Source organism: Planococcus citri, chromosome 1 (assembly GCF_950023065.1).
Source record: "Planococcus citri chromosome 1, ihPlaCitr1.1, whole genome shotgun sequence".
Lineage (NCBI taxonomy): Eukaryota > Metazoa > Arthropoda > Insecta > Hemiptera > Pseudococcidae > Planococcus > Planococcus citri.
In genome coordinates this window covers 71,981,121-71,997,198 of record NC_088677.1, presented here as the reverse complement: position 1 = coordinate 71,997,198, position 16,078 = coordinate 71,981,121, and the positions used below count along the sequence as shown (strand labels likewise).

General features: G+C 34.7%; 1 protein-coding gene across 6 annotated transcripts in view; it reads left to right on the top strand.

Moving 5' to 3' along the window:
* nrm (neuromusculin) overlaps nt 1-16,078 on the top strand; it is a 593,812-nt gene that overhangs the window by 526,841 nt on the left and 50,893 nt on the right. For all 6 annotated transcript variants that reach the window (XM_065370891.1, XM_065370847.1, XM_065370867.1 and 3 more), the window contains 2 exons: nt 6,015-6,165; nt 12,008-12,119. In XM_065370891.1, coding sequence (XP_065226963.1) covers nt 6,015-6,165; nt 12,008-12,119 — 263 coding nt within the window. The remainder of the gene's footprint in view (nt 1-6,014; nt 6,166-12,007; nt 12,120-16,078) is intronic.

Below are 16,078 nucleotides of genomic sequence, written 5' to 3'. Positions count from 1 at the left end.
TGAACTGTTTCGAATCTGGAGGAAAAATCGAATTTTTATATCTACTCTTGATATTATTATGAATTCGCAGAATTGTGAAAAAATTGAACCGCCCAGTTCAGAATTTCATATGCATCAAAAAATCAATGAAAAATTGATTCAAATTATCAAACTCAAAAAAGCTATTGATTACATCACAAAAATACACGTCGTTTATTTTGAATCAATTTTCACACCATTTTCATTTCTGAGTGATAATTTGCTTAAAATCAACTTCAACTCTTATGTACTGAATTAATGTCCATTTTCAAGACAAAATCGATAAATATTTCACATCAATTTTCTGCGTTTCATCATTTTGACAAAAAATCGATGAAAAAGTACATCCAACTTCTGATTTAAAAAGTTATTGATCAGATATAATACTTACCAAAGCCCGGAATGATGGCGTTAGCTGTTACAACAACATTGCCAAAAACTGTTAATGATACTGTTGGCAACAGGTTTTTCTTAGTAGTGCAGCGTATTATTCACATCGTTTTCCCAACAAGTTTATTTGAAATGATTTCCTTTACTAAAATTATTGCCATCAATATTGCTTTTGGATACTGACTCACACACAGACACATGCCATGCTCAAATAAGTGTGCGCATGCGCAACCATTCATACATCATAAAACAGACAAGGATTTCTTTACGAAATCGCCAACACCCGTTCCAGGAATTTTGCAACAATTGTGAATCAATTTTTGACATATTTTCATTTGAGCAAAAAATTGATAAAAAATCAATCCAACTTCGAAATTGAAATAAAGGCATCAATTATGATATCTCAAATTTAGAATAATTTTTGAATTGATTTTCTCATCATTTTTATGACTTGGTGAAAATTGATCTATGACTGACTTCAACTTCTGTATTTGGACCAGTCTCTCACATAGAGGGCGCTAGTGTGCTCATTGTTCTCAAGTTCAGACAGGGTTTTTTCTTAACCCTTTCTTATCAGTCGTATTTTACCAAAAGGTTGGATTTACAAGTTAAAAATGAAAATATGATTCAGTCATGATTAATATGCAATAATAATCATAAAAACAATGTACATCCCAGTTGGGTGAAAATCTGCTCTTCTGCCAATAAATACGCGGTAAAGAGCAGTTTAATTGGCGTTTTATACTTCAACGCGACTTTCAACTGCTGCCATGCAGCAGATTTTACAGTTTTCAAAATTGCCCTTCAATTCAGGGGCGTAATTTGAAGCGACTTTTTAGGTTGTCACATTTTCTGCACAGCAGAAAAAAATTTCTGCTGATGTCACATTTTCTGCACAGCAGAAAAAAATTTCTGCTGATGATCATGCCACAAGAATATTTTGTAGCGTATTTTTATCGTGTAAAGCCGCTACGCTTCTAAATTATGTGGTGTATTTTCGCATGTCGAAAAAACCAGCCACAAAAATACGCTACGCAAATATTTCGTAGCGTATTTATTCACATATTTTCTGAAAAACACACGTAAATGTGGTATTTTGCGTGTGTGTTTCAGCTTAGTATATAAATCTTTAGTCACTTCTACCAAGTGCTCTGGTGGTGTAGGTAGCAAGGATTCCGCTCACAGATCCGGGGACTCGAGTTTGATCACCGTTGGTGCCAAAATTTTTTTTAAGAATATTGATCAATGGCAAATTTTTACGCATAAATAAAATACGCGTCGATTAATGGGCAGAAAAAGCATTGGCATAAAGTGTTAAATCTCCTGCCCACGTTTTTATGTCGGGTAAGAGCAGATTTTCACCCAACTGGGATTGAATTATTTTTTCAGTTTTAACCCTCAAAAATCAAAATTAATGCTTTTATAAACGCTGATAAGAGAAGTCCAGTCTGAAAAATGTAAACATTTGCCAGCTCACTAGCGCCCTCTACATAATTCCTGGTCCAAATGCATTATGGCTACCAAGTGTGACATCACAAATTCACAAATACCTATGTCACACATCGACCTTTTAGTTAACCTAGACGGCTACTTATACGCAAACTTATCCCACTGGTTATGTCGCCAACTCTGTGGATTTCAAATTAGAAACAAACGCATCTGCGCATGTCTACGGAAACGTGTGTGTGTATTTTGTTGTCAGTGTATTAGGGGTGGAAGTGGGGGTGCTGGTGGTGTTTCCGTTTACTGTTCACAAGCATCAATTCCTGAGACATGCGCAGATGCGTTTGTTTCTAATTTGAAATCCACAGAGTTGGCGACATAACCAGTGGCCTTAGTTTGCATATGAGTAGCCGTCTAGGTTAACTAAAAGGTCGATGATGTCACAGATGAAATCCTGAATTTGGGGGGATAAAAGTAAATAGGTAGATAGTCCGATTAGATAGGACCAAACATGAAATTAACAGGGGAAAATTCTTTTTTTGTCGTTTTTTTCAAAACCAGTTGAGTTTCATGAAAAATTAATGAAACGTTTTTTTTTAGACATTGAAATAAGCCAGTTGACAAAGTTTATTTGAAGCTGGACTGGTGCCTAATATGGACTGACGCCCAATCTCGGTGGTTATTAGCACTACCTGGCAGGTACAAGCTTAATCTGATGTATTTTTCACAGAAAAACACAATGAGACCAAAATCAACTCCCTAAAGTCAAAACTCGCGATTCTAGAGGGAAAAAACGAAATTGAAAACCTCAACATTTTTTTCATATGTTTAGAAAATCCTGCTTCTTGAAAAATTTCCCGGGGACACCCTATAATGTTTTTTATTATTATTATTAAGAAGTGGTGAAGTTTTCTGAATCAATCAAGACAATTTAGAAATTATTCAAGGTACATATACTTATGATTTTTCAAAGTTCAGAGTTATAGGGTAGCCTAATATGGACTGGTGTACATTTGTTATGGGTTTGGTTAATGTCACGATGAATTAAGGTAAAGTGGGGTAAATCCGATGGCAAAATTCAAAATTTTAGCAATTTCTCATTTTTTGGATTTCCTGTACATTTTGGGGCAAAAATGATGTAACAACTTTATTCCTGCGTCCTTCAGCTACACATTGACTATATTGAAGAGTGATTTGTGTAAAGGCTTCGTACATATAATTGAAAAAACATTTTGGAAGGTTGAGTTATCAGAATTACCCTAAAAATGGGGTAATTCCGATAATGAGTTTTATAAAGAAAGGAATTCTCCCAGGGTAATTCCGAGCCAGTAATGTTGAAATATACCATTTATTGCATATTTAGGTTTTTATTTCATGTAAATTGAATCATTAGAACAAAAATTGAATTTTTTTTACAAATACCTATGCATTTTTGAGGCATAATTTTTGAAAACTAGACCAACTAGAGAAAAATGCCCCGTTTTGAGGATTTTCTTTGATAATTTCGACCCCCTAAAACTATAATACATCAAAACAGAGAAAAAAACATTGCAGGACAATTTTGCTGGGGCTATCGGAATTACCCCGCAGCATGAAAACTGATCGACATGTTTAATAATTCAATGCCACCAAATAAATAATTATAAAAGCAAAATCAAAAGAGGTACTGACACTTTAACACGTATTCATCAAATATCAGCTTCTAAACAGAATTTTTCAACAAGTTTTGAACAATAAAAACGAGTTTCAAAAGTGCACTGTTTTTTGCGGCAAAGGATTTGGGCATTCAGATTTTGAACACTGCACTGACTTGACAAAACAGAGCAGATGAACCATCTGATCATTAATGGGTGTAGGTTAGCACTAAAACTACCTACTTTCTTTATCATTTGTGCCAAAATGTGTTTTGCAACAAAGCTAGGGCTTGCTATCGGAATTACCCCATATCGGAATTACCCCACTTTACCTTAGTCCATATTAGGGACCCCAAATTGACTTTTAAAATTTTGACTACTTTCAGGAAAAAATTTATTTGGCCCACTTAGAATTTACTCATATTGTCTTAATTAAACATATTTCAACGGTGTTTCAGCTATTGAACGTATTTTTAGGAGATTTCAGCGCTTTTTTTTTTGATTTTTTCAAAACAGTCCATATTAGGAACCCAAAATTCAATTTTTGATTTTTGACACTTTTCAGAAAATGATATTTTTGACACACTTGAAATTTCTCAAAAATGTTGAGGCTTTGGAATATGAAACTAGATAGATGTAGGTACATTTTGAGCTATCAACCAAGTTTTTAGCTCAATTACAGCGGTCACAGCAATCAAAAACAAAAAACCAGTCCATATTAGGCGCCCTTACCCTTAGCCTCTGAGAAAAGTTTGAAAACTGATTTTTCCTATGCAAATTTTGCTTTCTATCCCCCTAAAATAATGTAAACAATCCTTCTACAGAAGTTGTGACATAAGCACTTGGTAGCCGTATTGATCTATAGAGAAAGAAAAATCAACAAACATTTGCAGTCAAGTTTACGCCTTGAGCAAGTAGTCGACCTGAAATCTACTTGAAATCTACTTGAATTTTCAACATGAAATCATCACAAATTGAAATACTATGTGTATAATGTAGGAAGATGGTTGGAAACTATTAGTCAATTATTTTGATATTTTTTGTCGATTCTCAAAATCGCCAAAAAAATGATTGGAAGTACATATCTGCCGATTTCTACTCAATTAAAACTCGACCTCGAATTGAAAGTCGAGATGGTTTGTTGAGTACCGGGTAGATTACTGTAATTACCTGGTAAATTAATGTAATTAACCTTGTAAATAACCTTAATTACCTGGTAAATTACCGTAATTACCTGGTGAATTACCGTAATTGACCTTTAAATTACTGTAACTACTCGGTAAATTATGTTGATAGTCCAATAGCTGTAAGTACTTACCTGCTATAGTGCTGTGATTACCTGGTAAATTACTGTAATTGACCAGTAAATTACCGTAATTACCTAATAAACTACTGTATTTAGTTGATGAATTACTGTATTTACCAAAAAAATAACTGTAATTACCTAACAAGTTACAGTAATTTACAACTAACCTCAAAATGACGCTCTTCAGTTCAAGTATGTTTTGAAAATTATTGAAGGGGTCAAGTTTGATTCAAATTTTCATGGCTTTCTGGCGCGTTCGGATTTGAACGTAGGTAAAATATTCTGTTGACATTCTGTAATCGACCCTACTCAAGTTCAAGTAATCTGCAAAAACTTGGAAATTATTCAACTTCGGAAAATTACGAGTAATACCAGATTATTCATTATATTACCCCTTCAACTTCCAGTTTTGGTAATCCAACACACTGTTTTGCATAACTCAAGTTATTGTATTCACATAACAAATCACTCTAGACCCAGAACACCTCCCTTAGAAATTGAGCATGAATCCACGACCAGCATCTTCAGATCTTACAAATTGATTGCCATTGCCAGACGCCAGACAATAACCGGTTCACTTAGCCCTTCCTTCAATACGAAAACATCTTGTTTGACGTGCGCATTGTTTATTCAAACGCGAAACGGAACGTTTTAACGCGCGAATAAAATGTTATTTTGAGAGTTTACAAGCGTCAAACGATAAACTAAATTACCCCAGACTCTGCAATTTCGTCTGCATTTTAAACGAACAACTTTCGCAACCTCGAGTAGAAGTTTTTGGGTTTTAACGAGCGCGACCGCGAGAAGGCGGAACCCGTAAGATTCATCCATAAAGCAGAATGATAGTCTAATAAGAAAGTTAATACAGAAGAAAGCGGCCTGGTAATTGTTAGTTTAAAACAATGTACGAGCTAATTTGCAACCGTCGTAAAGTTTTCAATGTTTGCTTTCGCACACAAAACTTTCTTATTAACAGAAGTGTAAGAGGAAGAGCAGGCAACACTTTGTTGTGTGAGTCTTGGTGGATTCAGAGGGTGAGGAGTGAGGACGAGGAGGACGTTCTTTAGATATACTCTTTAAAGTATTAAGAAATGTAAACGCAATAGAACCATATACACGATGAAAGATCAGCTATGGTCTGCTCTGTTTTGGTCTTACCTATACTGATAAACTTTGTCCTTGTGTATATAATTTTAATTGGTTCGTTTTGTGGCTTTTTACAGTATGACGGCACCATCGATACCAAAAGCAAATTAACATTCATCGCGACCAGACACGAAAACTATAAAGCCTTCAGATGTCGTGCCACTAGTCCGGTCATAAGTAAACAAGAAGAGCCGATGTTCGAGAGGGAGTTACCGATAGAAGTACATTGTAAGTATCTCTAGATCTACTTTTACAGCTTTTTTAATTTAAACGCCAAGAGTTTTCTGGCAAAATATTCACGTAAGAAGTCTATACACAAGTGAAAGAGAAAGATGGAAAGAATATTCTCCAAGTTAGAGAAGCTGTTTCATGTGCCACGATGCAAGGTAGGTAGATATACCTGAATATCTATAAAGGTACCTATATAGAGAATGAAAGAGTAGAAAAACTACTCGACGACTTGGCTTGTGTAGGTAATAGGTAGGACGACGACAGGGACGAGGACGAGGTGAAAACATCTAAAAAACTTTTTGGCAGAAACGTTAGGTAAACGTTGTTGCCGAAAGCACGATGAATATTTCATAAAGTGTAAAAATTACTCGCTATGTTTCGGCGTGTTGCTACGACGGTGGAAAAATTTACTACATTTTAATAAAAAGCCAAGCCAACACTTATCATTTTACAAACGTAAATCAACATTAAAATAAGAGATTTAAGAAGCACTGAATCAAAACTTGCGAAATAGATGAGACTTAAGTGCCGGAATACTTATCTGGAGTTCTCTCTTTCTCTCGCGAGTTTTTTTTTTTTTTCGTTTTTTTTAACACGCGAGAAATGTAAAAAAAAATGAAGGAAAAAACTATAGAAAAGTTTTTTTTCCCTGCGAGTAGTATCTTTAGAAGTGAGAAAAGTTTAGAAATCTGTATATAACTTAAATTGAACAGGCTTAAGTTGAAGCTTTTCCACCTATCTTGCATCCTCGTCGGTTAGCTCTTTCTCCCTCTAATTTTCTGCGCTTTATCGTTAAACGTAAAAGTAACCCTTAAACGGTAAAATATTTTTAATTACTTTTTTCTCTTGGTGCGCCCACGACGATGGGCTTATACCCACCCTGTGCCGCGTCCTGCAGTGTGTTTTTTTTTTTCGTTCGTAGTTTTTCTTTATCCTAAATTATTAAAATTTAAAATATCGCTTTTTTTAATTATTCACGTTTTTTACCCTACCCTTTCGAGAAGGTATTGCTAAGATTAAAGAAAAACGTTTTATCCGTTGCCAATTATTTCACCAAGAGGGGGATTTTATTCGGTAGTTTGCGGATCGAGCAGGGTTGTAGTGTTTATAGGGAGATTATATGGAAAGAAGGGGAAAGGAGGAGGAAAGGATGTTTGTAGTGGGTTGGTGTGTTTGATTTTATCTTATAATGTTCTGTGTTGAGTGATTTGGATTTTTTCTAATAAATGTTGGCCAAATCATTCAGGAGGGGGGAAAAATAAAAAGTTGGATTATGTTGTTCACCTTGAAAATTTGTTCTGCAGGAATTTTAATTTTTGAGATGATTTGGCGAGAAAATGTGAGAGAAATCGGCCGAATTTGGTCACCAAATAGAACTCGTTTTGATGCAATTATTGTTTATAATCTTGATGATGGGAAATTCAACTATGCAGATTGCTGTACATGATTTTATAATCAGCAGATTCATTCAACTTTTGGCATGTAATGTTTTTAAAAATGTTCATAAATTATAGGTCTAATTTTTTTTATTGAAAGTAACGTATACAGCCAAATTTGCAGCAAAAAGAATTAAACTTCCCATTACCAGATACTTTTAAAACTTCTCTTTAAATTCTCTCCAAAATTGACAATTTACTCTTGAGCTCTAAATTTAAGGATGTGCCCTCGATGACCACTACCTCTACGAAGGATAAGAAAGCAATAGGTTTCAATTGTGAGTTTTCAATTTCATGTTTCAATTCAGTTCAAACTTGAAACTACATAAAGGGGTAGATATGTGTTTTCGATCGAAAAAAAGGTCAAATTTTGAGGATCTATACCCTCATTTTGGATTCAATATTTGGAAGAAATTGAGAAAAATGACGTCGAATGGTCTCAAAAAGACGTAGCATGATGTTTGAGTCCATCAAGTCAGTAGGGTGTCTCACTTTCTCTCCCCCCCTCTCCTCCCATGAGTGACTTTTAAACCCTTTGAGGTTCAAAAATATAATTACCTATAAAATTTTATAACATTTGAAAACATATATTTTGTAGCAAATCTGTTAAAAACAAGTTAATTTTTTCATTCCAAAATCTCGGGGTAGGGAAAGGGGTAGGTGGTGGGATCTAATTTAGTCATTTTTTTCTCGCCTTCCCCAATTCTAAGTTTTTATGTGGAACGAATGTCCTGTAGTAAAAACATGCTGCACATGCCTACATTTGAAGGTAATTGTTTGGTTGTGTGTTTTAAATGTCTTTTATGTTTGCAAATTTTTTAAAACCATTTTTTCAACATTTTGATAAAAATAAATTCAAAATCACAATAATTGTGAGCTTCTTCTCAGAGCTTTAGATTTATTGTCGCGAGAAAATTAAATTTTTTGTCTGGTTATTAAAACAAAACAAAAAAAAAAAACAAAAAAATGAAAGTGCTGTACCTAGATGCTTTTGTGAGCTTAAGAATGTGGTGAAGTTGCAATAGTAAATTCAAAAATCACCACTCTCAATCTCACTTTAATTATTGTCAGGTTTTGAGTTGTTATTTTGAAATCGAGATTTTTCGTGTTTCGCCCCCCCCCCCCCACCAATATAATTCCATGTAAAAATCGTTGCCCCCTCCCCACCCCACGCTTGGAAAAAATTAAAAAACTAAAAATTGAACGTAATTTTTTCTTTTTACGTCAGGATTTTTATAAATGACCTCCTTTTCAAAAAAAAAAACTCTCCTTTGGTCTGGTTTCCTTGTTTGATATACCCCCCTGGTCAGGAAAATCAAAAAAATAAAATCAGGAGATTATTGCATGAAAAAAATTTAAAATTTTCAATCCACGTGACAAAAATTCTTCAAAATAGCCCTTTTTTTAAAGAAAAAAGCTTCTTCAGTCCACCAAGTCATGATTTTCTCTTGTGTTTGGAATCTCATCTAGTTCAAAAAAATGAAATGAATTCAAAGTCTGTGAAAATTTTTTGAGAATTTTCTATCTTTGTGTCAGAATTTATTTGGAGTAAAATTTTTTTTTAAATTTATTCTTTTTCACTTTTTTCTTCACTAGAAGGGATTCTCTTAGTACAGAAAGACCAAAATCGTATAGTCAGAGGAACTTTTTTGGTAGAAGGGGAGATCATTTTGAAAAACATTAGAAGAATTCACACTCAATAAATTATCTTTCTTATTTTTTCCAATTTATTTATTCATTTTTTTCAACATTTCGGAGTTCAATGCAGGCGTATCAACATGATTTGGGGAACGGAGGAAGAGTTTCTCTTAAAAAGAAAGTTCATTTAGAACGTAAAAATAGAAAATTTTCGGAAAAAATCACCCCTTGTTCTTCTGTTAATTTTTTTGATTTTTTTCAACTTGGGAAAAGTGTTTCGTAGAGAGGGACCATATTGTTTGGAAGATCTCAAAAGTGTTTTTTTCTTGAAAATGAATTTCAATACGAATGTTTTCATAACATTTTTCAATTTCTTCAAAATTTGTTGGCTCCAGGCACGATTTAATTTTCAGTTCGGGGGTTCAAATTGTTTTATTATAAAAATCAACAACTTTCAGAGAACGGGAGTATTAAAAAAAAATCACTAAAAATAAATTTAAAATTACGATATTTAGTTTTGAACTGACGTAAAAAGTTACTAACATTTAATTTTTACAAATTCGAAATCATAACTTCGAATTTGGATTCCAATTCTAAAGTTGAGCTTTCATTTAGAGAGTCCAACTTTCAACTATTTGAAATTTGACGAGATTTTTGAAATATACCCTCGCAACGAGCTGTGAAATTTAATGTTGAGCATCATGACAAGCTGTTGAATTAAAAGTCTCGTCTACCCCCTCCCTTTTCCCCTTGAAAGGGTTAAAAGACGGCTCGAAGTGTTTTGCCAAATTATTGAGTGATTTGACATTGTTATTAAAAAAATGATTAAAACCCAAACCCACTGAGATCTCTTTATTAGGAGTGAAATTTTACTACCAAAAATTAAAAGTACCTACAGGCGTCGATTTCGGAGCTTCAACAAAATTTTGATACGATTTTTAGAATTATGAACCGTTTGCATGAATACATTTTTGAATTTTTGAGATATTTTTCGAATTGTAAAATTTTTATCTGGTTTTTTCAAAGTTTCATTGGGTATTACTTGCCTACCTATTAGAAAAGTGCAAATATCATTTTTTGTTCCTGATTTTCCAAAATTTTGACAATTTTTTTCAACTCTTTCTGCTGGAACTATCCAAGATTTTGTCTTTTACTAGTTCGATTATTTTTGTTTTTCGTCGAAATAGTTGCCCAGAATTTTTTAAAATTTCTACCACCTGAGCAGGTTTATTGTCTTTAGCTTGGCTTGTCCAAGACTCCTAAAAAAATTCGTTTTTGGGGGAAATACAAGAAAATCGAAAAGATTTCCGTTGATTCTGTGATTTATTTTACAATCAAGATCGATTGTTTCAAATGATTAAAATAAAGTTGAGTGAGATCAACTTTCAGCTTGATCCTTCCATTTGACAAAGATGCCAAATTGCAATTTTCTCCCTTGAAAATCTGGGGTTCATTCAAAATGGTTCTTTATGTCAAAGTTCACTTTCGTGAAGTTTTTCTAAAACTGCTGATTTGAAATAAGATTAGCCAATTTTTTGAAATGATTTCCCATATTTTGAACAAAAAGACTCTGGCGATTCATTTTTTCAAAATGGACCGTAATTGAGACAAATTCGAAGCTGACAAAAAATAATCCTCACTGGATTCAGGTTTTTACGAGATTCGCTGAGAATCACGACTTGTGTGAATTCAAAGAATCTGCTATCAATTTTCACATGATCTAGCAAAGCTTCAAAATGGTCAGCAACATCGAGAAAATTTAAGCTTCATTATTATATACGAGTACCATCGTAGTTGAACTAAAATCATCCGTCACTATGACATTTTCATTTTCTATCCCTTCCTTTCCCTACTCAGGACACAGACATATAGGCCTACATTTATTGGAAATACATACAAACGACGTCAATCACGCAGTTAGTTAGCATTGACGATAAAACTATAACAGATTTGTATGGGGACTAAATCTGCGGTATTTTTCGTCATAATGAGGTGTCGAGCTTTCGGCGTTGATTAAAAATGACGTACGTCCACTTCAATTTGAAAAGCAAGGGGAAGAGCAAAAGCTGTTAAACCGACGGGCTTTTAGGACCTCGTACCTGGCATTTTGTTTGTACATACGACATGTACCCATCATGCAGAATTGCATGTGTAGATAGATAGTCGAGGGAGCGAAAGAGAGACATCAACAAGAGCTACAAAATCGCATAGGTATTAAAACTGAAAAACGCATTTTGTTGTTTGCAAATGAAATGTACGAGTACGAGTATAGGTAGTACTTACTGTATGTGATACGCGACACAGTATAAAAAAGGAAGTATAATAATGTTAGGACGCGATTGCATATACGAATGAGAAAATTAATAAAACGGATTGAAAAAGTTAATAAAATTTTATTAAATTTTTGCGACCATTTTAATATCATTTTTGTCGACTTTTTTTCCCTTTCTTTTTCTCTTTCCATCTGGCTGTTACACTTTAATATGTATATATAACCAAACGCACAAACGCAATGGCGTTTAATTTAGACTAAAATATTTTCTCGATACCGAATATTATGTATACTTTAATATTTAGATTTTTTTCTTCTTCGTACCCCTTACGGAATAATTGAGTGCTATAAGGGTTGGGAATGGGAAAATTTGCATTTCAAACGGGTTAAATTTACCATTCGACTGCGACAATTCGCAACTCTCTGCTAAAAGAGAGTAACGAGAGGAAAATACCAACGTACACGGGATAAAATTACCGGTAATTTGTTGCAGATCCGCCTATTATCACCATTTCGCCCGAAGAAATTACAGTTAATGAAACAACAGAGGTGTTATTAAGCTGCGAATACGTGGCCAATCCGAAGCTAACGAAACCCGGCGTTTGGTAAGTTTATTAGCTTGCGATTGTTTTTAGTTGTATGGCTTTTGTTTTTGGTGTTTGTGATTTTTTTTTTCGACGGTAATTATAGGCTTAGGTTGGTGTGTGTTTTTACGTCGTTTGAGTGCATTGAGTGAGGTTTTTTTTTTGTATGTTTAGAGGTTTAGAAGTGGAGAAGATAATTTGAGGTAGGGTTGATTTTATTCGATGAAGAGATCAAAGATTTTGGAATAAATTTGCCCGTATTATTCGTTCCAAAAAACGACGAAGAATATCAATTTCAGGGTTGAGATCGTTAGTGGCAATATTGAGATAACTTATGCCATCCTGATCCTGTAGTTTTGTCATCTTCTCAATGGTGCTCTATCCTTTCTCCAAATTACAAGAGGAGTATCCCTCTTCTCTCAACCTTTCTGAATGTTCCACGATTTCGATTCTAATTTCTGCCCTTATTTTGAAAAAAAAAGAAGGTACGAGTATATTGGCTTCAATCGTGGTATTCGTGTTGCAATTTCATCGCGAATAAATATCTATCTATGTAGTATCCTCGAAACGAGTACATTTCGAGTCGTAGATTACTCGGCTAAATCGTGTAGTACGAGTACGAAACGAATAGTATGGTACAATGGTGCAAATAATATAGTAAACCCGAATAAGTTGCTATCTAGTGCTAACGATATACATCATTATTATACGCGACAATATCGCACCGCCATAGCTGAGGCAAGTTCAATGGACGTTAATGCGACGCTGGTACGCGAGTAATCCGCATTTAGTGTGACATTTTATCGGCGGCACGAACGATGGTGGTGTTTCTGAACGAGAGATTTTGTCAAAAATATTGTCGATACGGTGTAGTATGGCGAAAAGGCTGCCAATGTCGATTCGGCCATCGTCGTCGCCGCGCCGCAAATGCAATCACCAAGATAGGATGAACGTGAACGGAAACACGCTCTAGTTGGCGGACGATATTTCACATATTATTTCAATTCGGTGTGTGTACTCTGTACCCGGAGTATTGTGGCATTTGAAGTATTAATGAAGTTCTACAAGTTTACTTATGTAGGTATTTTATTTCAAAGTGATACATGTACCTTTGAAAAAAGTTGCATAGCTCACTTCGTTCGAGAGGATCGCCTCTTCAGATCATGATCAAGGCATGAAACCAGAATGAAAACCGATAGTAAACCACCCCCCCCCCCAAAAAAAAAATCAAAATTGCTTAAAACTTTTTTTTTGACATATTTATTAATATTACAATCTTAAGATACTTCTTAAATAAGTAATACATTTAACTTTAATTTTATTTAGTAACATGTGCCGATTTGTTCCAGTGAACCACTCTGCTATATACATAACATGTTATATTACATCACTAGGTCATGAGGCTTTTGACATTTAAGATGCCTAACCATCATACTAGTATCTGTTAGTTGAAAAGCTTCTGGGTTGATGTGCCCATGAAGTCGCTTCTCATGCTTTGTTGCATATTCTCAAACGACTTCATCCACCCACTTTATCTTAATATCTTTATGTAGTGCTTCGTTGGTCTGAAACCATCTTGCACCCGTGATTGTTCGCAGAGTTTTGTTTTGAACTGTTTGAATGATTTTTTGATTTGATGGTTTGGCACATCCCCATAACTGTATCCCATATGTCCATACTGGTTTAATTATCATTTGATAAATTAGCCTTTTACTCTCAATCTTCATTTTTGAATGATGTCCAATCAACCAGTACATTTGGCGGAGTTTCAGGTTGATTTGAGTCTTCTTCTGGTCAATATGGTGCCTCCAGGTAAGACTAGAGTCAAGATGATTGCTTAAAACTGAAACCAGAATTCGACACTTCATTTTCTATAGGTAAGGGTAAGGGCGCTATATGGACTGGTGCTTAATATAGACTGACACCCAATCTCGGAGGTTATCAGCACTACCTGGCTGGAACTTGCTTAATCTGATGTATTTTTCACAGAAAAACACAATGAGACCAAAATCAACTCCCTAAAGTCAAAACTCGCGATTCTAGAGGGAAGAAAACGGAATTGAGAACCTCAAAATTTTTTTCATGTGTTTCAAAAACCCGGCTTCTCGAAAAATTTCCCGGGGACCCTGTATAATGCTTTTTATTATTATTATTAAGAAGTGGTGAAGTTTTCTGAATCAATCAAGACAATCTGGAAACTATTCAAGGTATGTATACTAAGTTCAAAGTTATATGGTAGCCTAATATGTACTGGTGTACATTTCTTGTGGGTTAAGTTGATTTCACGTTCATCGTCGTCGTAGTCACACTCCTTTACAGCCTTTACAGGAGATAGCATATATTTCCATCTATATTAGCCGGTTTCTAGCATATCTTATTGTTTCTTTCAGGGTCTCACAGGGAGAGTTGGCTGGTGAGTTTGTTGTTAACAGCTCCGATCGTTTCCTCCCTCTCGTCGATCTTCCTTGGATTTTCCCCTGTATCGATATAGCATGAAAATGCCGTTTTCTCATATTTTATGAGCTGAATACTTTAGCTTTCTGTTTTTGATATCTTCTACTACGGCTTTCCATTCCTCTCCTATTCTTGCTAATACTTCCTTGTTGGTAATGAAGTCCTTCATGAGATCCGAAAGTGGCCTTCCCCATACAACAATGACCATGCTAATTTTGATGTGAATGTCGACCCATCCACATCCGTCACTTTTGGATGCCACATGTCGATGTGAATTTCGATCCTGTGTCGAGCTAATTGTCGATGTAATTGTTGACTGCTGTTGACCTGCATTCGTGTCAACAATTGGCACAACACAGGGTCGAAATTCACATCAACATGTGGCATCCAAAAGTGACGGATGTGGATGGATCGACATTCACATCGAAATTTATGTCGACCTCCTGCGTCGTATCATTATAAAATTTGAGTTTGAAAATTGAAACATTTTTTTCTAAAAATTATTTCCTCTGATGTGGCTATTGCTCGTGCTGAAAACAGCATCGACATCAAGTCCACTTCCGAAGAAGTACAGACGAAAAGTCTGTACAATCAAATAGTTGAACAGAAATTCTTTATATCAAAGATGGTGCAATACTTTATCTAAGAGTACTAAACTAATCCATTTTTCATGTCGACATGTCGATGTTAATGTTGATGTGAAATTTAACATCAACAAATACATCCACAATATCAACATCATATCATCTACAACTCCAAACTGTGGAAAAGTGCATAATTTCATCAATGCCCTAAAAAATTTGTTTTCCTCATTGAACAAGACCATATCTTTGAATGTTTACTAAACTTTTAAACACTAAAACAGAAATTTTAATTTTGGAAAATTGGTCAACATAGTTGTAGATGTAAATTTCGAGCATTGAATTTTACATCTACACGTCGAGATGGCATGTCGAGGTATCAGAAATAATGAGAAAATTTCAAAAATTTTCATTTACCTGGATTTTCTATGGACAGAAGATTCCTACAAAATAATTAATTGATCGCTTTTCCATCATTATGTTGAAAAAACGATGTAAATGTCGACATCGACAATTGTTGTGCGTGTCGATAGCACCACATCTCGAAAGCGGGAAGCGGATACTTTCTTCTCACATTCTGCACTCATGGTCCATGTTTCGCAGGAATACTTCAGAATGGTCCATACGTAGCATCGCATAATTCTCTTCCTCAGACCTATACTCATTGTTTGATTTCCCAGCACATTTGCAAGGTTGTTGAAAGCAGTTTTTGCCACCCCAATCCGTGATTTATTTTCTTTATGATCTCTTTGAAAGCGGTTTTTGCCATCCCAATCCATGATTCAATTTCTTTATGATCTCTACCATCGAGTAGTCCATAAGTATTAGGGACCCAAAATTGACTTTTAAAATTTTGACTACTTTCAGGAAAAAATTCATTTGGCCCACTTGGAATTCACTCTTATTGTCTTAATTAAACATATTTTAACGGTGTTTCAGCAATTA